This window comes from Prionailurus bengalensis, chromosome B2 (genome assembly GCF_016509475.1).
Source record: "Prionailurus bengalensis isolate Pbe53 chromosome B2, Fcat_Pben_1.1_paternal_pri, whole genome shotgun sequence".
Lineage (NCBI taxonomy): Eukaryota > Metazoa > Chordata > Mammalia > Carnivora > Felidae > Prionailurus > Prionailurus bengalensis.
This window is the reverse complement of record NC_057349.1, coordinates 128136015-128155740: the sequence shown is the minus strand read 5'-3', so window position 1 is coordinate 128155740 and position 19726 is coordinate 128136015. Positions and strand designations below refer to the sequence as shown.

The window sequence follows — 19726 nt, the reverse complement described above, 5'->3', positions numbered from 1 at the left end:
AAGCAGCAAACTAATCTTAGATGATAAAAGGCAGAATAAATAGTGGTTATTTCAAGAGATAGCAGCTAGATTGTAGGTTCTGAATGGTGATTACATTAAGTTGTACATTTAAGAACTGTGTACTTTATGCATGCTATATTTCAGTAAATATGTTTAAAACTAATATGCAGCTGTTGGAAAGAGTTTCCATCTTTGGGGTGAGAAAAATGGACCAGAAAAGAAGAGTGGGGGGGGGGGGGGGGGGGGGGGGGGGGGGGGGGGGGGGGGGGGGGGGGGGGGGTGGGGGGGGGGGGGGGGGCGGGGGGGCGGGATTCCGTTCATTTATTCCGTCCTTTGTCACTCATTCTCTTTCCTAAATTCAGTGTTACAGTGCCAAGGCCTTGACAGCTCAGCCCCTGAATCCTGAGGATTGCAAACTGGGGCTCCTCCTGCTTGGAGGCGGGTAAGGATGTAACTATGTAGGGGCGCAGAGTGAGCGAGAGAGGACTCAGATCCCCTCCAATTCCGCACATTACGGCAGGCACTGCAGAAACAAGAGCAAAACTGTGCAAAGAGCAAAGTGCCTGCCGCCCCCAGGGTTTCACCTGCGGATCGCTGGGCAAGGACAAGGTGACTTCTTCCCCTCCCCGCGAACTGTCCGGCAGGTACTTTTTTAATTCCGGAGGGAAAAAAATCTTTGTTCGCAAAAGGACTGGTTCCTCTGTGAAAGGGAACAAACCGTTGAAGACTGGAACGAAGACGCAATTGCTCTGCTTTTTTTTTTTTTTTAATTCGGAGCCAGCGGAAGCCAGGTGCCCCATCCAGAAGTGAAGCCCCGAAGTGTGGGCAGACTTCCCCCCAAGGCCCGATCCTCTTCGGGACGCGGCAGCGTGACTCGCTCTCCCCAGACGGTAAACTTGTCCCGTGAGAGGGAAACTGATTAAGGCCAAGTGGGTGTTGCACTTTTCAGAGCACCTGGGCGCATGAAACCCAGCGGACTGTCCTGGAAAGGAGAACATGCCCCCCAAGTCTCTCTGCAACCTCTCCCAGACCGCAGGCGCGAATCAGAGCGGCTTCGTTCCCGGGGTGTCCGAGGGGGACTTGCTGGCCGCCGCCGACGGGACGAGCGCCAAGTTCGCGATCCGCTGTGCGATCCCGTCCCTCTACCTGCTCATCATCGCGGTGGGCTTGCTAGGCAACATCATGCTGGTGAAGATCTTCATGAGCAACAGCGCCATGAGGAGCGCCCCCAACATCTTCATCTCTAACCTGGCCGCCGGGGACTTGATGCTGCTGCTCACCTGCGTCCCGGTGGATGCCTCGCGCTACTTCTTTGACGAGTGGATGTTCGGGAAGGTGGGCTGCAAACTGATCCCGGTCATCCAGCTCACCTCGGTGGGGGTTTCCGTGTTCACTCTCACCGCCCTCAGCGCCGACAGGTAAGGGCGCAGGTAGTGGTGGCCTGGAAAAGCGGCGCAGAGGGGCAGGGGTGCCCCTGGCGGGGGGGGGGGGGGGGGGGGGGGGGGGAGGGAGAAAGGAAAGCCCGCAGGTGGGCAGGGAGAGAGGGAGAGAGAGTGTATCTGGGAACTGGAGTGAAAGGAGTTAAAAACGGACTGAGTTGTGAAGCTTGAAAAAATATATAAGAACAATATTCCTTTAAAAATAATTAACAGTGTTAGTTTGAAAATAGTTCTAAAATTGCATAGCCTAGTCTCCCTCCTCCCCTGCACACACTCTGAAAATCTTTACTGTCTATTTCATAGAAAAGCTATAGAATAATTGGGGAACAGGGCACCCTATCATGTAGGAGCTTTGCATGTGCTAAAATCTTACAAGTGCACTTTCCTTGTTCAGTCAATAGGTAAGAATGTCTAACTTAATATTAGGAAAGTGTTTGATGTTGAGTTTTTTTTTTTTCAAATATGGGGAAACATCATTTATACTTATTAACCAAATTCTGTTATTTATTCCAAGTCAAACAACTACAATAGTAAATGCTCTTCAGACAGTTGACTACACATTCTTGCTTTAATGCCTCAAGTTAAGTGATCCCCCTCCCCTGCAAACAGGTAGGTACTGAATTTTAGTATCTTAAAAATGGTGGTGTAAAAATACAAATTTGATATCAAACTTGCTTTTCACATATTTAAAGGTGAGACAGGTCTAGTATTTTACCTTGCAGACCAACTAAGTTCAACCATGTCATTTTTAGGTGTTGAGGTGAGATATTGAGGCCCAGGGAAAGTGAATCCCGCTGGCAGGGCAGGCTGGAGAATCCAGGACTGCTGACTGCTGGTCCATGCCTCTCCCTCAGTCTCTCTATCATCATGCTTTCCCGCATTTAAGCAGGAGAAATGTCTGCATGGGGGTGCGGACAAAATGTCCTATTAGGCAACTGTGCATGGAGCCCTGGTTTAATTCTCTTCAGGATGAGGTGTTGACTTAAGCTATTTAGATAAACAATTGAACTTGGATGATTAAGGTGGTGGATGCACTCCTCTTCTTCAATTTACATGTTATGAGAGGAAAATGACTCCATCTAAGTGTCCCGGTATTTGCATTAATACCTTTCCATCACTCTGGCATTGAAGAGTTAATCTTTGTTGAAGGAAAGACAACAATCACTGGCGAGTTGAGAGCTTCTGTCTTTTTAAACCAAATATTATTGACTTTTTAGTTTGTGTCATATTCTTTCTAAAACCACATTCCTATAAAAATGGGTGTCTTCGGGTAAATTATATGTACCTCATTTTGCTAAGATGACACTATTTCTATTACCTTTTATACAGTTTTTTGAACCCTGTAATTAAAATATGACTTTTTAGTTTAGCTGCCCCTCTTTATAGGACCCATTTTAATTAGAAAGTTAAAAGAATACTACTTAATAATGAGAATAAAACATATTGAATAGCTATGAATACAATAGTTAAAGTTACTATCATTGTGCTTTGATTTCTGCTAGCAGCAAGATCCAGGGCTAGAGTTTATTTTATGCCATTTTTCTCAATCTATTGTCATGGAGACCCACAGGTAAATTGGCTGGCTCTGACCAAGGTCTGAGAACATGCTATTACTCATGTATTTACTGACCTTTTTGCTCTGTTATATATATCATGTACTTTGTAAATGCAGCGTGGATACTTTAATAATAAGGATAAAGAAAGGTGGGTTGCCTCTTCTGCTTGGTCCACATTCTACGTTGTGTGTTTTGGAAATATAAATTAAGGAACTGGAATCACTGGTGATGAAATTACCCAATACATTCCAATAGTCAATTAAAGTGGTTTGGAAATGTTCTGCTATATATTGTCTACATTTCTATTTTTCTTCCAGAACATAGTGATCAAGTGTTGATAAGTATTTAATCCCCTCCCATTTTATCTCACCAAATGTTTGGATTGCCTGTGAATTTGGAAACAAGTAGAGGACTAATTGTACTTAGCACTGTGCTTTTCTGTGTGTGAGTTTATTACCCTCACAATACTATGAAGCAGGCATTATTATTATTACTATTTTAAAGTGAAGAAATCAAAGCCTTGAAATTAAGCAACATTTTCACGGTCTCACAGTGATGGAGCCAACATTTGAGCTCAATTCAAAGTCCATACTCTTTACCATTAAGCCACAGTATTACTTTTCCAGGCCTAAGAAATTATTAATGATTTTTCCTATTTAATGGTAAATAGACTGAAAAATTCAATTTAAAGCAAAGCACCCAAGAGTACAAAAGGAATAATGATTTCGAAAGCTGATTCATTAGATTCAACAAAAGGAAAGAATATCATAAAAATTCAAAATTAAGTAGTGGTAGTGGCAATAGGAAAACTTTTTAAGCAACAAATTCAATTGTTCATTAAACCAAATATCCTATCTTCATTAGATGGCTTCAATGTCTTTCCTTAAGAAAATAGAGTATAGAAGTAGAAATCACTGTAATGTAGAAAAAGAAACAGGAAGATCATTCTATTTCAGAAAGCACATCCCAATATGAAGCGGACTTCAGTGTTATAGAGCATCGATGACAGCATCACCGGAGAGCAGAGACTGAAATAAGAAATATAATATTTATGAATCAACCTTGGGGCTTAAATCACCTTGTTCTATATGACTAAAGTGTTGGGTGGGTGACACTTTCGGTTCTTGAGATTATTATTCCTTGAATTGCCAAGCTTTTTTGAGAAGTTTCAATGGGTACATCGTAGGAAAGGTCTTTTGTGTCCACTGTAGATGTGCCTTAGGGGCATTTCATAACCCCAGTGGAGGAGGAGAGACAGGGCCCCATCCGAGATGGTGAGTCTGGTGATTTTAGTTTATTTTCTACTTTTATCTTGATGATTTTTTTTTATGTTTTGAAAATGTACTTGTTTGCTTGCTCACATGAAATAGCTGATTAAAGGCATGTGCATATTCTCTGTGGTATTATGTTTTTAACAGTTTTTCATACACACACACACGCTGCGATACTGAGCAGGTGGGATCCCATAAACATACTTTGTTTGTGGTTGGCTTACAGGTATCTCCATCACTATTACAGTGGCTTCATTTCCAAACTTAGGATATAATTTCTTTGTTTCCTGAAGACCTTCTGGCCTCTAAAAACCCCTAATTAAAATGCAAATAACTTTTGAGAATGAGTTCTCCTCTTTCCTTTAGAGGAAAAATTTCCCAGATTCCTAGGGCTGAACTATAAACTTAATAATTTTATGTATTTACCAATGTAAAACTAGGCATCAATTCTTATTTTTTAAATACAACTGTTAATTAAAATGCATTTTTATTTTTTATTTAAAAAAATTTTTTTAATGTTTATTTTTTTTTTTAATTTTTATTTTTTTAAATTTTTTTTTCAACGTTTATTTATTTTTGGGACAGAGAGAGACAGAGCATGAACGGGGGAGGGTCAGAGAGAGAGGGAGACACAGAATCGGAAACAGGCTCCAGGCTCCGAGCCATCAGCCCAGAGCCTGACGCGGGGCTCGAACTCCCGGACCACGAGATCGTGACCTGGCTGAAGTCGGACGCTTAACCGACTGCGCCACCCAGGCGCCCCCAATGTTTATTTATTTTTGAGACAGAGAGAGACAGAGCATGGGGGGAGGGTCAGAGAGAGGGAGACGCAGAATCTGAAACAGGCTTCAGTCTCTGAGCTGTCAGCACAGAGCCCGACATGGGTCTCAAACTCACGGACCACGAAATCATGACCTGAGCCGAAGTCGGCCGCTCAACCGACTGAGCCACCCAGGCGCCCCTAAAATGCATTTTTAAATTAAATATTAAAAACCTATAAAATAATAAAAATGCAATTAATATTAATTTAATGTACCAGATTATGTTGTTTTTCTGGTATTGAATAGCCAATGTTGGATTGAATGCAAACATAATTTTTTGCCAAATCTAACTAAAGTGTTAACATATTAATGATTTCAAGCTTTTAGTTGCAAGTTAGGATACTCAGATTTAATTCCATAACTAAGCTAGTTCTGTTAGGTATGATGAACCTTGAATCATTAACATTATTTGGATATTACACCAATGCAAACAGATATTCTCTTCGGTATAATTATTTGTTAAAATATTGAAACATGAAATGTACACCGTGGATCTAACAGTCCCAAGGCCTTCAGAAGCAATCTTATGAGTCTTAGTCCAGTGATGGGAGGGAATGCCATAATCTGTTTTCTGGGTTTTCACCAAAACTCCTGAGTGAAGCTCAGGTACTGATTAACCAGCTGGCCCCACTGGGGATGTTTTCTTCTTTGGTCTGGAGCCCTGGATAGTATGCTGAGAAGCCCTTACTTCTCGGTGCTGAGATTAGCACTTAGAGTGTGTTTCTAAACTCTTCTGAGGAGTTCAGATTGGCCACACCTACCTAAGAGAATACTCCACACTCACCCTATAGATAACCCATTTTACCAGAGCAAGGACTTTTTTTATTTTCAACTTGTTCCAAAAAGAATTTAAGGGAGTTTAAAAACAAAGATACAAACAACATACAACAGATATAAAAAAAGGGAGGAAATCCAGGGAGAGGAAAAATAAAAGTTGAAGACTATAAGGTGACCTATACTGTCACAAATGTGAGTCACATGTTTGTGAACTTTCTAGCTGCCAATGCAAAAAGGATAATTTTTCATAAGAAGTGCTCAGCTGTTATTTTTATGTAGTCATAAAACAGGATAAATTGAAATCTGCACTTAATGTATCAGTTTTTAATCTGAATTTATATGGTTTTTTTTGTTGAATAAAAGTTGCTATCTTTGACTCCAATAACTCAGATATCTTTTATTCATTAGTCTCAAATGCTTCTAGCTTATGTCCTTTCTCCTTCTCTTTAGAAGGAATCTGAGACATTGGAGAGGCTGTATAATTCTCACAATATTCATACTATTGCCATAACTTGTGTACTACTTTATAGTTTTTGAAGATTATTCATGCACCTTGGTCCGAAATTTTTGGGACACACTATAACTAAGGAGGGATGCCCCGGACATGTGGGTGATAATCCTGTATCTGTTAGGTTCTGATGTTCTAGTTGGAGACGATAAAATAGTGCAAAACACATGCTCATAAGGCAGTATTTTCCTCATTTGCAAAATAAGAATAATGTCTTCAACTGTAGAGCCAAGGGACTGTAGATAGGATCCTATTATTTCCCTCCCTGAGTATTGAGTGGAGAAAGGCCCAAAGAGAAGAGACACTATATTGGCGAGGTAGCTGCATGGTGAGTTCTGTCTCTGGGGCTCTACCGCTGCCCTCCACGTTGCAACAAGTCTTTCAGTTAGTCACTTATGCTGATTCTATTTGGTCCACTTCTCAGTGGAAACACTCTCTACGGTGTACCTTGTCAGTCTTTTGCCTGTGGTGGGGCATTTAAATAAGGGGCCATCTGCTCCAGTTGAGCCAGGAAGTCAGTGAAGTTCAACACTTTCCCTATTGTTAGCTGTCCCACCAGTACACTTCCTGTTTGTGTGTTTAAAGAACAAAAATAACAATTTACATTGGTCCTTTGGTTGCTGATTCCTCAGGAGGATTGACCGATCTCCAAGGTCTTTAATAGTTTTAATTGCATTCTTATTTTTTCATTCTCAACAAGCTCTTTTAAAAAAAAAATTAAAATTTGAGTATAGTTGGCAAACAATGTTATATTAGTTTCAGGTGTACCACATAGTGAGTCAGCTTCTCTATATGTTATATTATCCTTACCACGAGTGTAGCTATCATCTGTCACTGTGCAATCCTATTACAATACTGTTGACTATATTCCCTCTGCTGTTCTTTTTATTCCTGTGACATTCATTGCATAACTGGAAGCCTCTATCTCCCACTCTCCTTATCCATTTTGCTCATCTCCCACCCCTCTTCCCTCTGGCACCCATCAGCTCATTCTTTGTATTTGTAGATCTGATTCTGTTTTTTTTTTAATTCATTTGTTTTGTTTTTTAGAATCCACACATGCATGAAATCATATGGTATTTGTCTTTCTCATATGTCTTATTTCATTTAGTATAATACCTTCTATGTCCATCCATGTTGTCACAAATAGCATGATCTCATTCTTTACGGCTGTGTAATATTCCATTCAATAAGTTCTTACTTAAAGTTTTTTAGTTAGTCCTTACTTTTACTTACTGCATTTCTAGAAAAGTTGATGCTGATATGGGTTGTAGATGATTCTCTTTTAGAAGGTGTTGATCAAATATTCAGTACGAGATAGTTATATGCTATATTTGTGTATTTACTTTCCATTATTACTTTTACTTGTGAAATAGTATGTAGGTTTTAGATAATATTTATGTAACTAGTAGATTATTGTAAGCTCTATGGAGAACCCACCCACATACCAAATATACTGACAACTTTGGTATTTGGAAAGTTTGTTTATTTCTCTATACAAAAAGATACACGTCTTCATTACATTTCCCTTTTTAATAATTTGTTGTTTTTATTCCTGTATTCTTATTGGTTTCTGTATGACCAAAGTCATTTTCAGTTTCAGTCCAAGCTCCAAAGTGATGACCGAGCTTAATATTGCTAGGTTCAAGCTTAATGAACTGTCTTTTAACTTATTGCTTTAATTACTGATACAAAATATTCAATGCTATTAGGCTCATAGCCCATCTTTGTGAAAGCCACTGATTTATTGATGTGCCGGGCAGTATTTTCTATTTCCAGTTATTCATGGATCTTCAAGGGGAACAAGAATAAACATTAAACATTTATTTATCCCAAGTCCTTATCTTCATTAATATATGTGCAATTAAGTTTTGATTTTTTTCTTCTGCAGATTTTCATTAAGAATATTTTTTCAAGGGGTTCCTGGGTGGCTCAGTCGGTTGAGCGTCCCACTCTTGATTTTGGCTCAGGTCATCTCACAGTCATGAGATGGAGCCCCACATCTCCATCAGATGGATCTGAGCTTAAGATTCTCTCTTCCCTTTCTGCTCCTCTCCCTGCCCCTCCAACTTACTTGAGTGTGTGAATGTGCTTGCTCACTCTTTTTCTCTCTAAAATAAACAAACAAGAATATTTTTTCAACTTTCAATGTAGAGCTTCTTTACTTTTATCATTTGTGGAAATTTGAGAAGAATATTTTGAAAATGAAATTTTAATAATTGTGATTTAATTTAAGTTAATTTTTGGAAAAGAATCACATTTGAAGAGAAAATGGGTAGAAGAGGTAAAGAATTTAATTCTTCAGTTGCATTCTCTGTGATGTGCCATAGCTGAAAAAATATAGAATCTGAAGTCACAAGATAGTCTTGTGTGAATTCTAAGTCATCTGCCTACTGGCTCTGTGGTTATTTCAGCATCACTTAATCCCATAGTCTCAATGAGCTTTTCTGTAAAATGGGTACACCAATCAATTTTACTACACAGGATTATTTTATCAAATGACATAAGTAACATGAACATAATTAACATAATTAACATAAACAGTAGGTTGCTGTGTAACTACTTCTGCTATGTCATCTATGTGTCAGGATGACAAGTGACCCATTAATTCAAAACAATATTTATTCACATATGCAGTTAATTATTAGATAATAGGCAGTAAAGTGGGGTGCAAAATGAGCCTATTGTAAAATTAATGATGGTGATCTCTCTACCTTCTATAGCCCTTCCCCAATTCCTTTAATCATAGACTGGCTAGTTCCAACCTGTTGCCTTCATCAACATGACTTGTCATTGTCATTCCCCTTCTCATGAGACTTTCATGTGTCATTTAAGTCACACACTTTAATGGGTTAAGAACAAAGTGATTTGGCCAGAGGGTAAATCCATTTGTGTCAAATGGAATTACTGAGCCCTCGGTAATTGAATCCAGTATTTTTCATTTTTTCCAAGGTGACATCCCACTTACTACATTATTTTTTAAAGATTATCATTTTAGACATTCTGTTCTATGATCGTGAATAGATATTTTAAATAATAAATTTAGTAATTTTATTCAGAATAAATTTTACTGCTGTGAGCTATAAATACTTTTTAAAACATGATGTGACGTATTATAAAGGGCAGGCATCTAGTTCTTAACGCTGAACTTTTGCTGGATTCCAGAAACTCTCTACTGCTGAACATATGTCCTTTGCACCAGACAAGCTCACAGGGGTCTTGCAGAAAGATGCTTACTGCCACAGTCAATCTACTTGAAAAGTGGTTTCTGAACCTGGTTTATATTCAGAACCATTTGAAAATCTTAGTAAAATGTAGAGCCTCACATTCTATATCTTAGAGAATGTGTAAGTCTGGAGAGAAACCTAAGACTCTATCTTTCTTCAGCTCTCTAGGTGGTTCGGAATATTGATCCAGCTTGGGCTTCACTAGACTTTGTCTCCATCCCTGACATCATTTTCATCTCAACCTAATACCCGATGACCATCCCACTCTTCCAAAACTGTCTTAATAAGCAATCTCCTTGCTGCTCGGACCACATTTCCCTATTAGTTCAACAAACGTTTACTGAGAAATGACTGTGGGTCAGGCATTGTTATGCACTTTAGATACAACAATGAGTAAGACATAGGCTCCAGTTTCAAAGGAGGTTTTTGTTTTTGTTTTTATCTTTAAGGAGCATTTGACACCGAGGTCTACACTTCTTTTTGAAATTTCCTCTTTCTCTTGCTTTTGTGATATCTTTCTCTCCTTGGTCAGATTGTTCACATTTGAACTCTTTGTTGGCCTCTTATAAATGAAGGAATGACAAGCAAAAAAAAAAAAAAAAAAAGATTATGGATAGTCTAACTAGTATGTGTGCAGAAATGTGTAGAAGGAGATTTTGAGAAATTGAGATGACTTTATATGAGCTAAAATTGATCTAACTTTCATTATATGTATTTTAATACAATGACATTTCATTATCCCTTACATTAAATTTAGACTATATACAGATATGGTAAGTGCAAGATTCAAAACAGAAATTAATGAAGAAGCATATGTATTTACATATGAATGGTAATACATGAATGGTGATTATGTTTTCTTTAATCCCTTTTGATTCATTATTTTTTAAGTTTTCAATTAGGGATACCTTTCTGAGACTGTCTAAAAGAAAACAAACATAACTTTTCACACATTTGTATTATGCTACTAAATTTAATGAGATAGTTTTCGTACTGAGGGACTGTTTCATTCCTATATTTTTAAAATGTTTATTTATTTATTTTGAGGGGGGGAGGGGCAGAGAGAGAGAAAGAGAGAGAGAATCCCAAGCAGGCTCCGCACTGTCAGTGCAGAATCCGATGTGGGACTCAGATCCACAAAATGTGAGACCGTGACCCGAGCCAAAACCAAGAGTCAGACGCTTAACCGATTGAGCCACCCAGACACCCCTCATTCCTATATTTTCATAAATTTTTAAATAAAGGATGATTAAACATGTCCATATTTGCTCTGTATTGTTTTACCTTTTATCCTTTCAAAGATGCACATGAAACACTGGTGTAAACCTTCTTCTCTGACAATTATAAACCATGGTTAAGGACTAATATTGATGCTTCACTAATCTGTTGCTTTAAACTATAATTTCCAGCTTTATAGAATTGTCAATACTCCCCTTTCTAGCAAATGTATATCATTTACAAGAAGATCCAAAGTTTATTTCCCTTTCCTGCAGGACATGGCTAAGAACTGTCCCTGTTGAAAAGGCCTTCTCTACCCCTTCCTTACACTCCAACTAGGTTTCTTACTTCCCCTAAACCAAGAATCCAAGAGCGGTTGCTACAGCTCTGTTATTACAATGTTAGCGGCATGTTATTGGCAATGTTATTACAATGAAGGAGGTATAACTTCCGTTCCTCTTTGCAGTTTCCCCAACATGCTTTCTGTTTATGTGCTTAGAGATAAGGTGGAAATGGGAATAGGAGAGTGACGTTTTCCTCCTTTTTAAGTCCACAAAGGAAAGTTCAGAATATTCTTTGAGTTTTCTGACAACATAACAAGGAAGGCTAGTTAATTGATTAATTTTTGGTAACCATCACCCCCCCAAAACTTCCCTGCTCTTTCTCCATCTCCTCTACGTACAAAAGAGTTTGCGATCGGCCTTTTGGCACTTTGATCTTAAATAGGAACTGGGAGGTAGTAGATACCTAACTTTTGAGGAGAAATTCCAGCATAAAGAAGCCAAGCAAACTCACCACCAAATAAATATCTTTAAGTGTATTGGTTCATTTTTGGTTTGTTTAAAAATCTGATTTAATTATATTTCCATGAATTCCAGTAACATCATTGTAACTAATGCCAAAAAAAAAAAGGCAAAGAGAGATATCTGAACATGAAATAAGAAAAAAATGAATCCACAAGTGAAAATAATGTATATTGGTACTAAAATACAGTTACTTGAATCCATAAAGGGAACGGTTCTTCTAATGATCTATTCACTTGCAAAACAAGAACTTCTAGAAATTAAATATATGATAGCAGAGGGACCACTGACTGGGTGGCTCAGTCAGTTGATCATCTGACGCTTAGTTTCAGCTCAGGGCATGATCCAGGGTTGTCGAGCCCACCATTGGACTCCACACGAAATGTGGAGCCTGCTTGGGATATTCTCTCTCTCAAAATAAAACTGAAAAACACATTTAAAAATCTAATGGTGGAAATAAAAAAAAATTATAAGAAAGAATGGACGCTAAGGCTAATAAAGCATCTTAGAAAGTAAAACCAATAAGAAGGTGGAGATGAGCTTGATAAAGTGAAGGAGGAATTAGATTCAAGTACTGAGACTCCAGTTATAAAGCAAGGTGGCAAAAAAACAGTTAGAAAGAAGTAAATTCAGGTACAGGGAAAATTACGCAAAAAAAAAAAAAGATCAAGTAGCAACTGTAGGTAAATCGAAGACATGTTTAGGAAAGAAAACAATATATTACTTAATTCTACAGTAAGAGATATTTGGTTGGTCATAATAACAATCTAGTGACTATTTTATAAACATTTAATATAATTTACTGAATTAGGAAGTTGGTAATGGGAGAGATAGAAGTATATAAGAGAGAAAATCTTCAACTTCCATAATAGGATGTCAAGAGCAAATGTCTACAATATTTAATTCAAGAGATAGTGGCAGAAGGACATTTCTTAGACATATGGAGGTAATGATATGAAATTTGGTTCAACTCAGGAGCAGGACCTGAAATGAAATCAGGTCCTGCTTTTCTTATTCTTTACAGGCTCTTAGTGTTCTCTGATTAAAAACAAAACAAAACAAAAAACCCCACCTCTTTGAATGTATTAAGCTAATAAACATTAAAAAGAAACAGAAAAAACCAGCTAATTCTAGTTACCGATTGTAATTCGACTTTTACTTTCGTCTGAACATGTAATTAAGCAGAAGTGGGGGGGTGGGAAACACATGCCTACTTTTTTCTGCCACGTGCAAAGTCTAGGTGAAACAAATGCAGTATGTTCGCTACTTTATTTAATTTGGTGTTGAGGCCCTTTGCTGTTGCTCTACTTTAAGCTTTATATGTGTCCTGGTATATAGGGGTAGACTCTCTAGATCAAAATGCAAACTGTCTTTCTCTGATTGAGGGTCTGGGAACGATCCTTGATGCAAATCAGGAAGAAGAAAGAGAGGCTCCCCTCAGAGAGATATTGAGGCCAGGAGCTGTTTCTCTCTTCCGGGCAATGGGAAACATCTTTACAGAACCTCAGACCTTATCTGCTTGTTCTGTTGCTTGAAGTATTCTGAATTTTTAGAACAGCATTCTAAATCAACTGTAAATAAGGAGAAGGTATAGAGTCATGGCATGGTTAGTATCTGCTAGTTGGCAGGCACAGTAATAGGTAGTCTCTCCATTTTTTTTTATCACAAAACTTTGAGAAAAATGTTTTTATCCCCACCTTACAGATGAAGAAAAAGACCTTAAGTGATTTTTCCAAAGGATATTAGAGTTAAGAAAATGGCTCAGGTTTGTTTGACTAAAATAATTTTTTACTGTATCATGTTAACCTCCTAGGTGTCCTATAACCTGAAATACTTTCAGAAAAATATAAATAACTTGATGTTCACATATAATTTTGGTTTGTTTGCATTATGATCACCCTAAAGTGTGTGATTGAGTTAGCTGTTTATATTCTTTAAGCCCTTGTGTCCTGGAGTGTGGTTCCTTTACCATTACGATGGTGTTATATAGGAAGAGAGAGGCTTTCATGAGGTGTCAACAGGAAATAAATTTCAGCTACAAAGACAGGATGTTATTTCATCTTCAGTTCTTTCCGTTCTTATGATTGAATTATGGAGAAAATCCCAGTCTTTAAAGTTTACTAATGCCTTTAGGGAAAAAAAGTGGGAGACTAAGTCACAGAAGGTGAAGAGCATCAAAATAGAAGTTGGTAACATTATTTTGTAGACATTTTATATTTTAGGGTTTCTGTCTATTATTGCAATTATAGCAGTGATAGTTTTTTGAAAATGCAGTGATTTAAATGAAAAAAAAATGAAAATATTCAATAACTGATGATACTTGTACTATGTGTGATTTAGAAAAATACTTGCAAAAGAGGTAAGCAAATTAATGAAATTTGGGGAATGACAATTTAAAATCTTTTCCTTTCTCCGTCTTCTGTGCTAATAAGCTATGGAATGTCTTGTAGACAGACATCAGAGATTTTAAGTATTCCATATACTGCAAAACAGCTAGGGAATAACAGAGTTTTAGCACCTCTCTCTCAGCCAGTAGGATCTCTCCTTCCTTCCTTCCTTCCTTCCTTCCTTCCTTCCTTCCTTCCCTTCCTTCCTCTTTCTCCTTTACATTTTTCTTTCTAAGAGAGTAATATGAGTCATGTTGTCTTCCCAGGTATAGAGCCATCGTCAACCCCATGGACATCCAGACGTCCCGGGCGTTGCTGTGGACCTGTGTCAAGGTGGTGGGGATCTGGGTGGTCTCCGTGCTGCTGGCGCTTCCGGAAGCCGTGTTTTCGGAAGTGACGCGAATTGAGGGCGTTGAAAATGGCAGCTTCACGGCGTGCGTACCCTACCCTCAGACGGATGAATTACACCCAAAGATTCATTCAGTGCTCATCTTCTTGGTCTATTTCCTCATACCACTTGCTATTATTAGCGTTTATTATTATCATATTGCAAAGACCTTAATTAAAAGTGCACATAATCTTCCTGGAGAATACAATGAACATACCAAAAAACAGGTAAGCTTGTTAGGTGTGTGGGTGGGGGTGTGTGGGTCAGATGCAATAACTGCTGTCTGCTGTTCTATGGCATGGGTTCTCAATACCATGAATGGTTAGAACAGAATCCCAGGGCACTGGCACAAGCATTAGCCTGAACTAGAAGAGATGTTGGGGTGGGAGGAGGATGGGGGGGGCATCTCCAGTATGTGGCCATGTCAGAGCTTTGTAAAAGCCCACTGAGGTCCAGCGTATCTGCCATCTGGGCCTACCGCTATTAAAATTTAATGTATTTGAAGGCTTTTCCTTACCAGCAAATGTTCATGCAAAAAACAACATAATAAACCAGAAAATTAACTCTAAATTTATTTAATTATTGTCTATTCTCCCATTAGCCCATTAAGGATGACAGAAAGTCTGGGACAAGAATTCATCAGGAAAGGACCTAGGATCTGGGGATGAGGTTTGGTAGGATGCCAGAATGGGGCTCTGGGAACAGAAGGTAGAGAACAAAGGTGAGAGTGATCAAGAGGTGGTTGATGCTGAAGTTGTACTTTCTCTAACTCAGCATTATAGCTTTTCCTATAAAAATTATATATTAATTAAAAAATTACAGTATGCACCTTATGTAGTCTTTCTTCCTTAGAAAATACTCAGAGACACTAACTTAAGGTAAAACCAGTTGTGTTAATCCACAAAGAGATGGAAATATTGTTCTAGTGGGACAGTTTCAAGTTGTGCATTTGTGTATTTTTAGCGAAGAACCTCTTCCAAAAGGTTCTGTAGGTACAGGGATATGATGGGTGTCCTTCACCAAGTTAAAGGCAAGTTGAATGGCGGATCATTAAAATTTGCTGGGCTGTAGTTGGAGGCACAGTCTGGGGCTTTGCACACTTCAGCAACAGCAGAATCTGGAAGGGTTTCTTGCATGGAAGGTAACCTCTATTTATTGATGACCATCAGAATCAGAGATCCACATCTTTTTTGAAAGCTAAAAAATCAACCAATCATTAAAATAGTTGTTAGATAAATTAATACATTCATTATCTAAATATCTAGCATCGTGGGGCGCCTGGGAGGTTCAGTCACTTAAGTGTCCTAATTCAGCTCAGGTCCTGATCTCACAGTTTGTGAGTGTGAGCCCTGCATAGGGCTCCCTGCAGTCAAGGCAGAGCCTACTTTCGATCCTCTCTCCCCCTCTCTCTCTGCCCCTGCCCCGCTGGTTCTCTCTCTCTCAAAATAAATAGACTTTAAAATAAATAAATAGATAGATACATAGATAGGTGAGTAAAAATAAATATCTAGCCTCATGGTAGCCAAAAAATCCAGTTCATAGACTCACTGCGCTTTTTCCTTTGCCCTGTGATCCAAATTGTATCTCAATTTGGGTATTTGAGTTTTTGCTTTGTTTTCTAAAATTGAGTTCCTCCCACCTTCCAACCTCCACTTTTATTTTATTTTTTTAAATGGCCTTAGTTCTGCCTTGTGTTTTGTGAGTTTTCTATTGGGACTTATAAACCATGGCTGGGTAACGGGGCTTGATATCTGCTGAGAAGTAATCTCAGTGCTGACGGCCTGCCTGTGTGTCTCCAGACACAGACTGGCATGAAATTCTTCCACCCATACTCCACCTGTTAGTGTGGACACTGCTTTGTAATATAAATTTCACATTTATCTTACAGTCAAGTTGCTTAACTCATGCCCCTAGGATACATCTGGACCACAGCATTTGTCGTTCCTCCTCTTTACTGCACCTTTATTTGTTGCCCCCGTCACCACTCACTACTACCCCCCAATAGCAGTTATGTTTGGATTGTAAACCTTTCCAGTTTTGGTATGTTCTAGTTGACTACCAGTAGTTTTAGCCCAGAATATATCATTTTGCCTCCTATCAATATCTTTTGATAAACTAAGTTTTCATATCATGTTGCCGTATTTAAATATTTAAACAAGTAAGACAAATACGAGCTAAACCTTGAACTCTACATATTGGAAAATAATTTTTAGATTAGAAGAGATATATGTCCAATATTTCAATTTTGTCTCTTTATCACATTCCTGAAGAGTTTCCTATAAAACAGTAAACACAGTATGTAAAGTTTACGAAAAGAAAGAAAATGTACTTTTATTTTTAAAGGTAATCTAACATAGTTAATACTTATAGGATTGACAGTTATGTCAGATGGTTTTGATTTATGTGAGTCAGAAGCTGAAATCTCAAGTTTTGTTTGTGTGTCTGTGTGGGTGTTTGTGTGTGTGTTTAATAAGGATTTAAAAAGTCATGCTTTATTTCAATTACCCTGATTTAAACAAAATCTAATACCGAATATATTTTGTGGTTCATTAATTCAGTGGATTTAATACAAACAGAAATGATTAATGTTTAAAGTGAACACAATAAGACTTTAGCAACAGGAAAGTAGTTAAAAAAAAAGAGAGAGTTTTTATAGATCACAGTTTAGCTTGAAGACATAGCCATTTATTAGTAATTTATCATCTGGTCTTACATAAGCTGTCAAATAATTTTATTTTATTTACTTATTTAATTAGTTTCAAGTTTTTATTTAAATTCTAGTCAGCATATAGTATAGTATTGGTTTCAGGAGCAGAAGTTAGTGATCCATCACTTACATATGGCACCCAGTGCTCATCACAAGTGCCCTCCTTAATACCCATCACTCATTTAGCCCATCCCTTGCCCACCTCCCTCCATTAACCCTCAGTTTGTTTTCTGTCATCAAAAGTCTCTTATGGTTTGCCTCCTTCTCTTTTTCCCTTTCCTGTATGTTCATCTGTTTTGTTTATTAAATTCCATATACACTTAAAATCATATTGCTAAATATATTTAATGAAAGAGCATAGTGACCAAAATAAGCTTTGTCAAACTGTTAAAATCATCACTTTGTTGAGGAAAATAGTTTTTGTATTTTGGGATGCATTTGCACGCTATGGTAAGTTTCACTTCTTTTGCGCAATGTTTCTCATGTCGATGGTTCCATTTTCATTTTAACCAAAGGGACTGTTTGTTTGTATTTGCAGATGGAAACACGGAAACGCCTGGCTAAAATTGTGCTGGTCTTTGTGGGTTGCTTTGTCTTCTGCTGGTTTCCAAATCACATTCTCTACATGTATAGGTCTTTCAACTATAATGAGATTGACTCATCTCTAGGCCACATGATTGTCACCTTAGTTGCCCGAGTTCTGAGCTTTTGCAATTCTTGTGTCAATCCATTTGCTCTCTATCTACTCAGTGAAAGCTTCAGGAGGCATTTCAATAGCCAGATGTGTTGTGGGAGGAAGTCCTATCAAGAGAGATCAACGAGCTACCTTCTCAGCTCTTCTGCAGTGCGTATGACATCTCTGAAAAGCAATGCTAAGAACGTGGTGACCAATTCTATTTTACTAAATGGGAACAGCATGAAGCAGGAAATGACACTGTGATTTCAGCCATTCAACTCACTACCTGGAAAGAACTTACCTTGCTATCTCTATGGAGCAGAGCAGAAAGAAACAATTTTCTCATTCTTACTATTGCTCAGCTGGTTCATCAGGCGATTTCATGATTGACTCAGAAAAGGCAAGACAAACACAGCTAGCATTCTTCTCTGAACAGGATTTTGCCTTGAAAAATATATATCTCACACTAAAAGTCATTCAAATGAAATTCTGTTTGTGTATAAATCAATATTGCTTCAGGATTTAAGCTGTTGTTAGAGCCAACTCTACTGTATTTATCTTTGTTTTATCTTGAAATGTATTCCTATATTGACTTGATTCAGTGATGGTAATATTCAAATTCCTATTATTTGGAAAAGGAATCATATTTCCCTGGTGAATTTTATTCATAACCACTGCATGTATATATTTCCTTTATTTAAATAAAATAGAAAATTAAAAAGGTAGAGTTTAATTACAAGTCAATAACATTTATTGTGATTCTTTGTGTGATTAATCATAATTTATAGAGATAGCTTATGTCTGTAACTTTTAGGTATGTGATTAAAAGGTATGATGCCATTTGATTATGAATAGTAAAATAGATATCATATGAATATGATTTTACATTATGGATGTAAAACAGGTATCGTATGTCCCAAAATGATGATTCATAAAATTGTATGGCCATTTGTGTATACATTTCTAAGTCCTTTAACATTTCGATGTTTCTGTATAGATATGAGAAGATTAGTGTAATTCTGGTGAGGTCAGTCACTTACTTGTATTCTCTTACAATAGCCACCTAACAAGTGTGTGAAATCTCATTTAAGCAAGTTTATTTGGCATAGTACCACAGTTTCCTCTGACTTACCATCTTAGAGTTTTCTCTAAAATGCAAGCATGGTCTTGATTAAATTCTAAAAGCTACCCTTTCTCAGATTTGTATCAGTAAATCTAACATCTGAATTAATATATACTTTATGATTATTAGTTATTATAAAGTATATATACTAATATAAATTATTAATATACAACATTTAATTTATAAACTTATATATAAAATTTATAAAATTAATATATAATTTATTATATATAATATATATTATAATTTATATATATAATTTATAAAATTAATATATAAAATTAATATAATTTCTCTTTACAAATTAGGTGAGCTCTTTCTTTTTTTTTTCCAAAGGTACTTACAGGTTTATTTTTTTAATATTTTGTATTTTCTTATTATATTACATAGCTGAGCTCTTTCTTAAACACCCTTAAGCTGTACTATTTAGGATGTGAAATAATTGTATGCAGTAATGGGAAAAATAAACACAAGCAAATTACCTATGATAATAATAATAATAATGGTAATGAACATGAATCAAGTGTTTTCCTTATTCTAGGCATAATCCTAAAGCTTTACCTATTTTATGTATCTAATTTAGTACTCAGTATAAACCCTGAGAAATATCAAATTTGGTAGGGTATGAAAAGTTACACAATTTGAAGAATATGTCTATTAAAGAAATACACTAGTAAATTTTACAAATTTTACCCGGTCACATAAACACATTGCCAGAGCTCCGATCTTAGGCTTTCTTCACTTCTTGGAATTATCTCTGAAATATGTGCTGTCATTATCTTTATTTTATAGATTAGAAAATTGAGGCTCAGGAATATTAAGAAA

General features: G+C 37.2%; 1 protein-coding gene across 1 annotated transcript; it reads left to right on the top strand.

Annotated features, from left to right (window-relative positions):
- Positions 1 to 380: 380 nt before the first annotated feature.
- NMBR (neuromedin B receptor) lies at positions 381 to 18966 on the top strand. The gene is made up of 3 exons (XM_043592476.1): positions 381 to 1418; positions 14274 to 14622; positions 17641 to 18966. Exons 1-3 carry the CDS (start codon positions 997 to 999, stop codon positions 18040 to 18042), a joined length of 1173 nt encoding a protein of 390 aa, XP_043448411.1. The 5' UTR covers positions 381 to 996; the 3' UTR covers positions 18043 to 18966.
- The last annotated feature ends 760 nt before the right edge of the window (positions 18967 to 19726 follow it).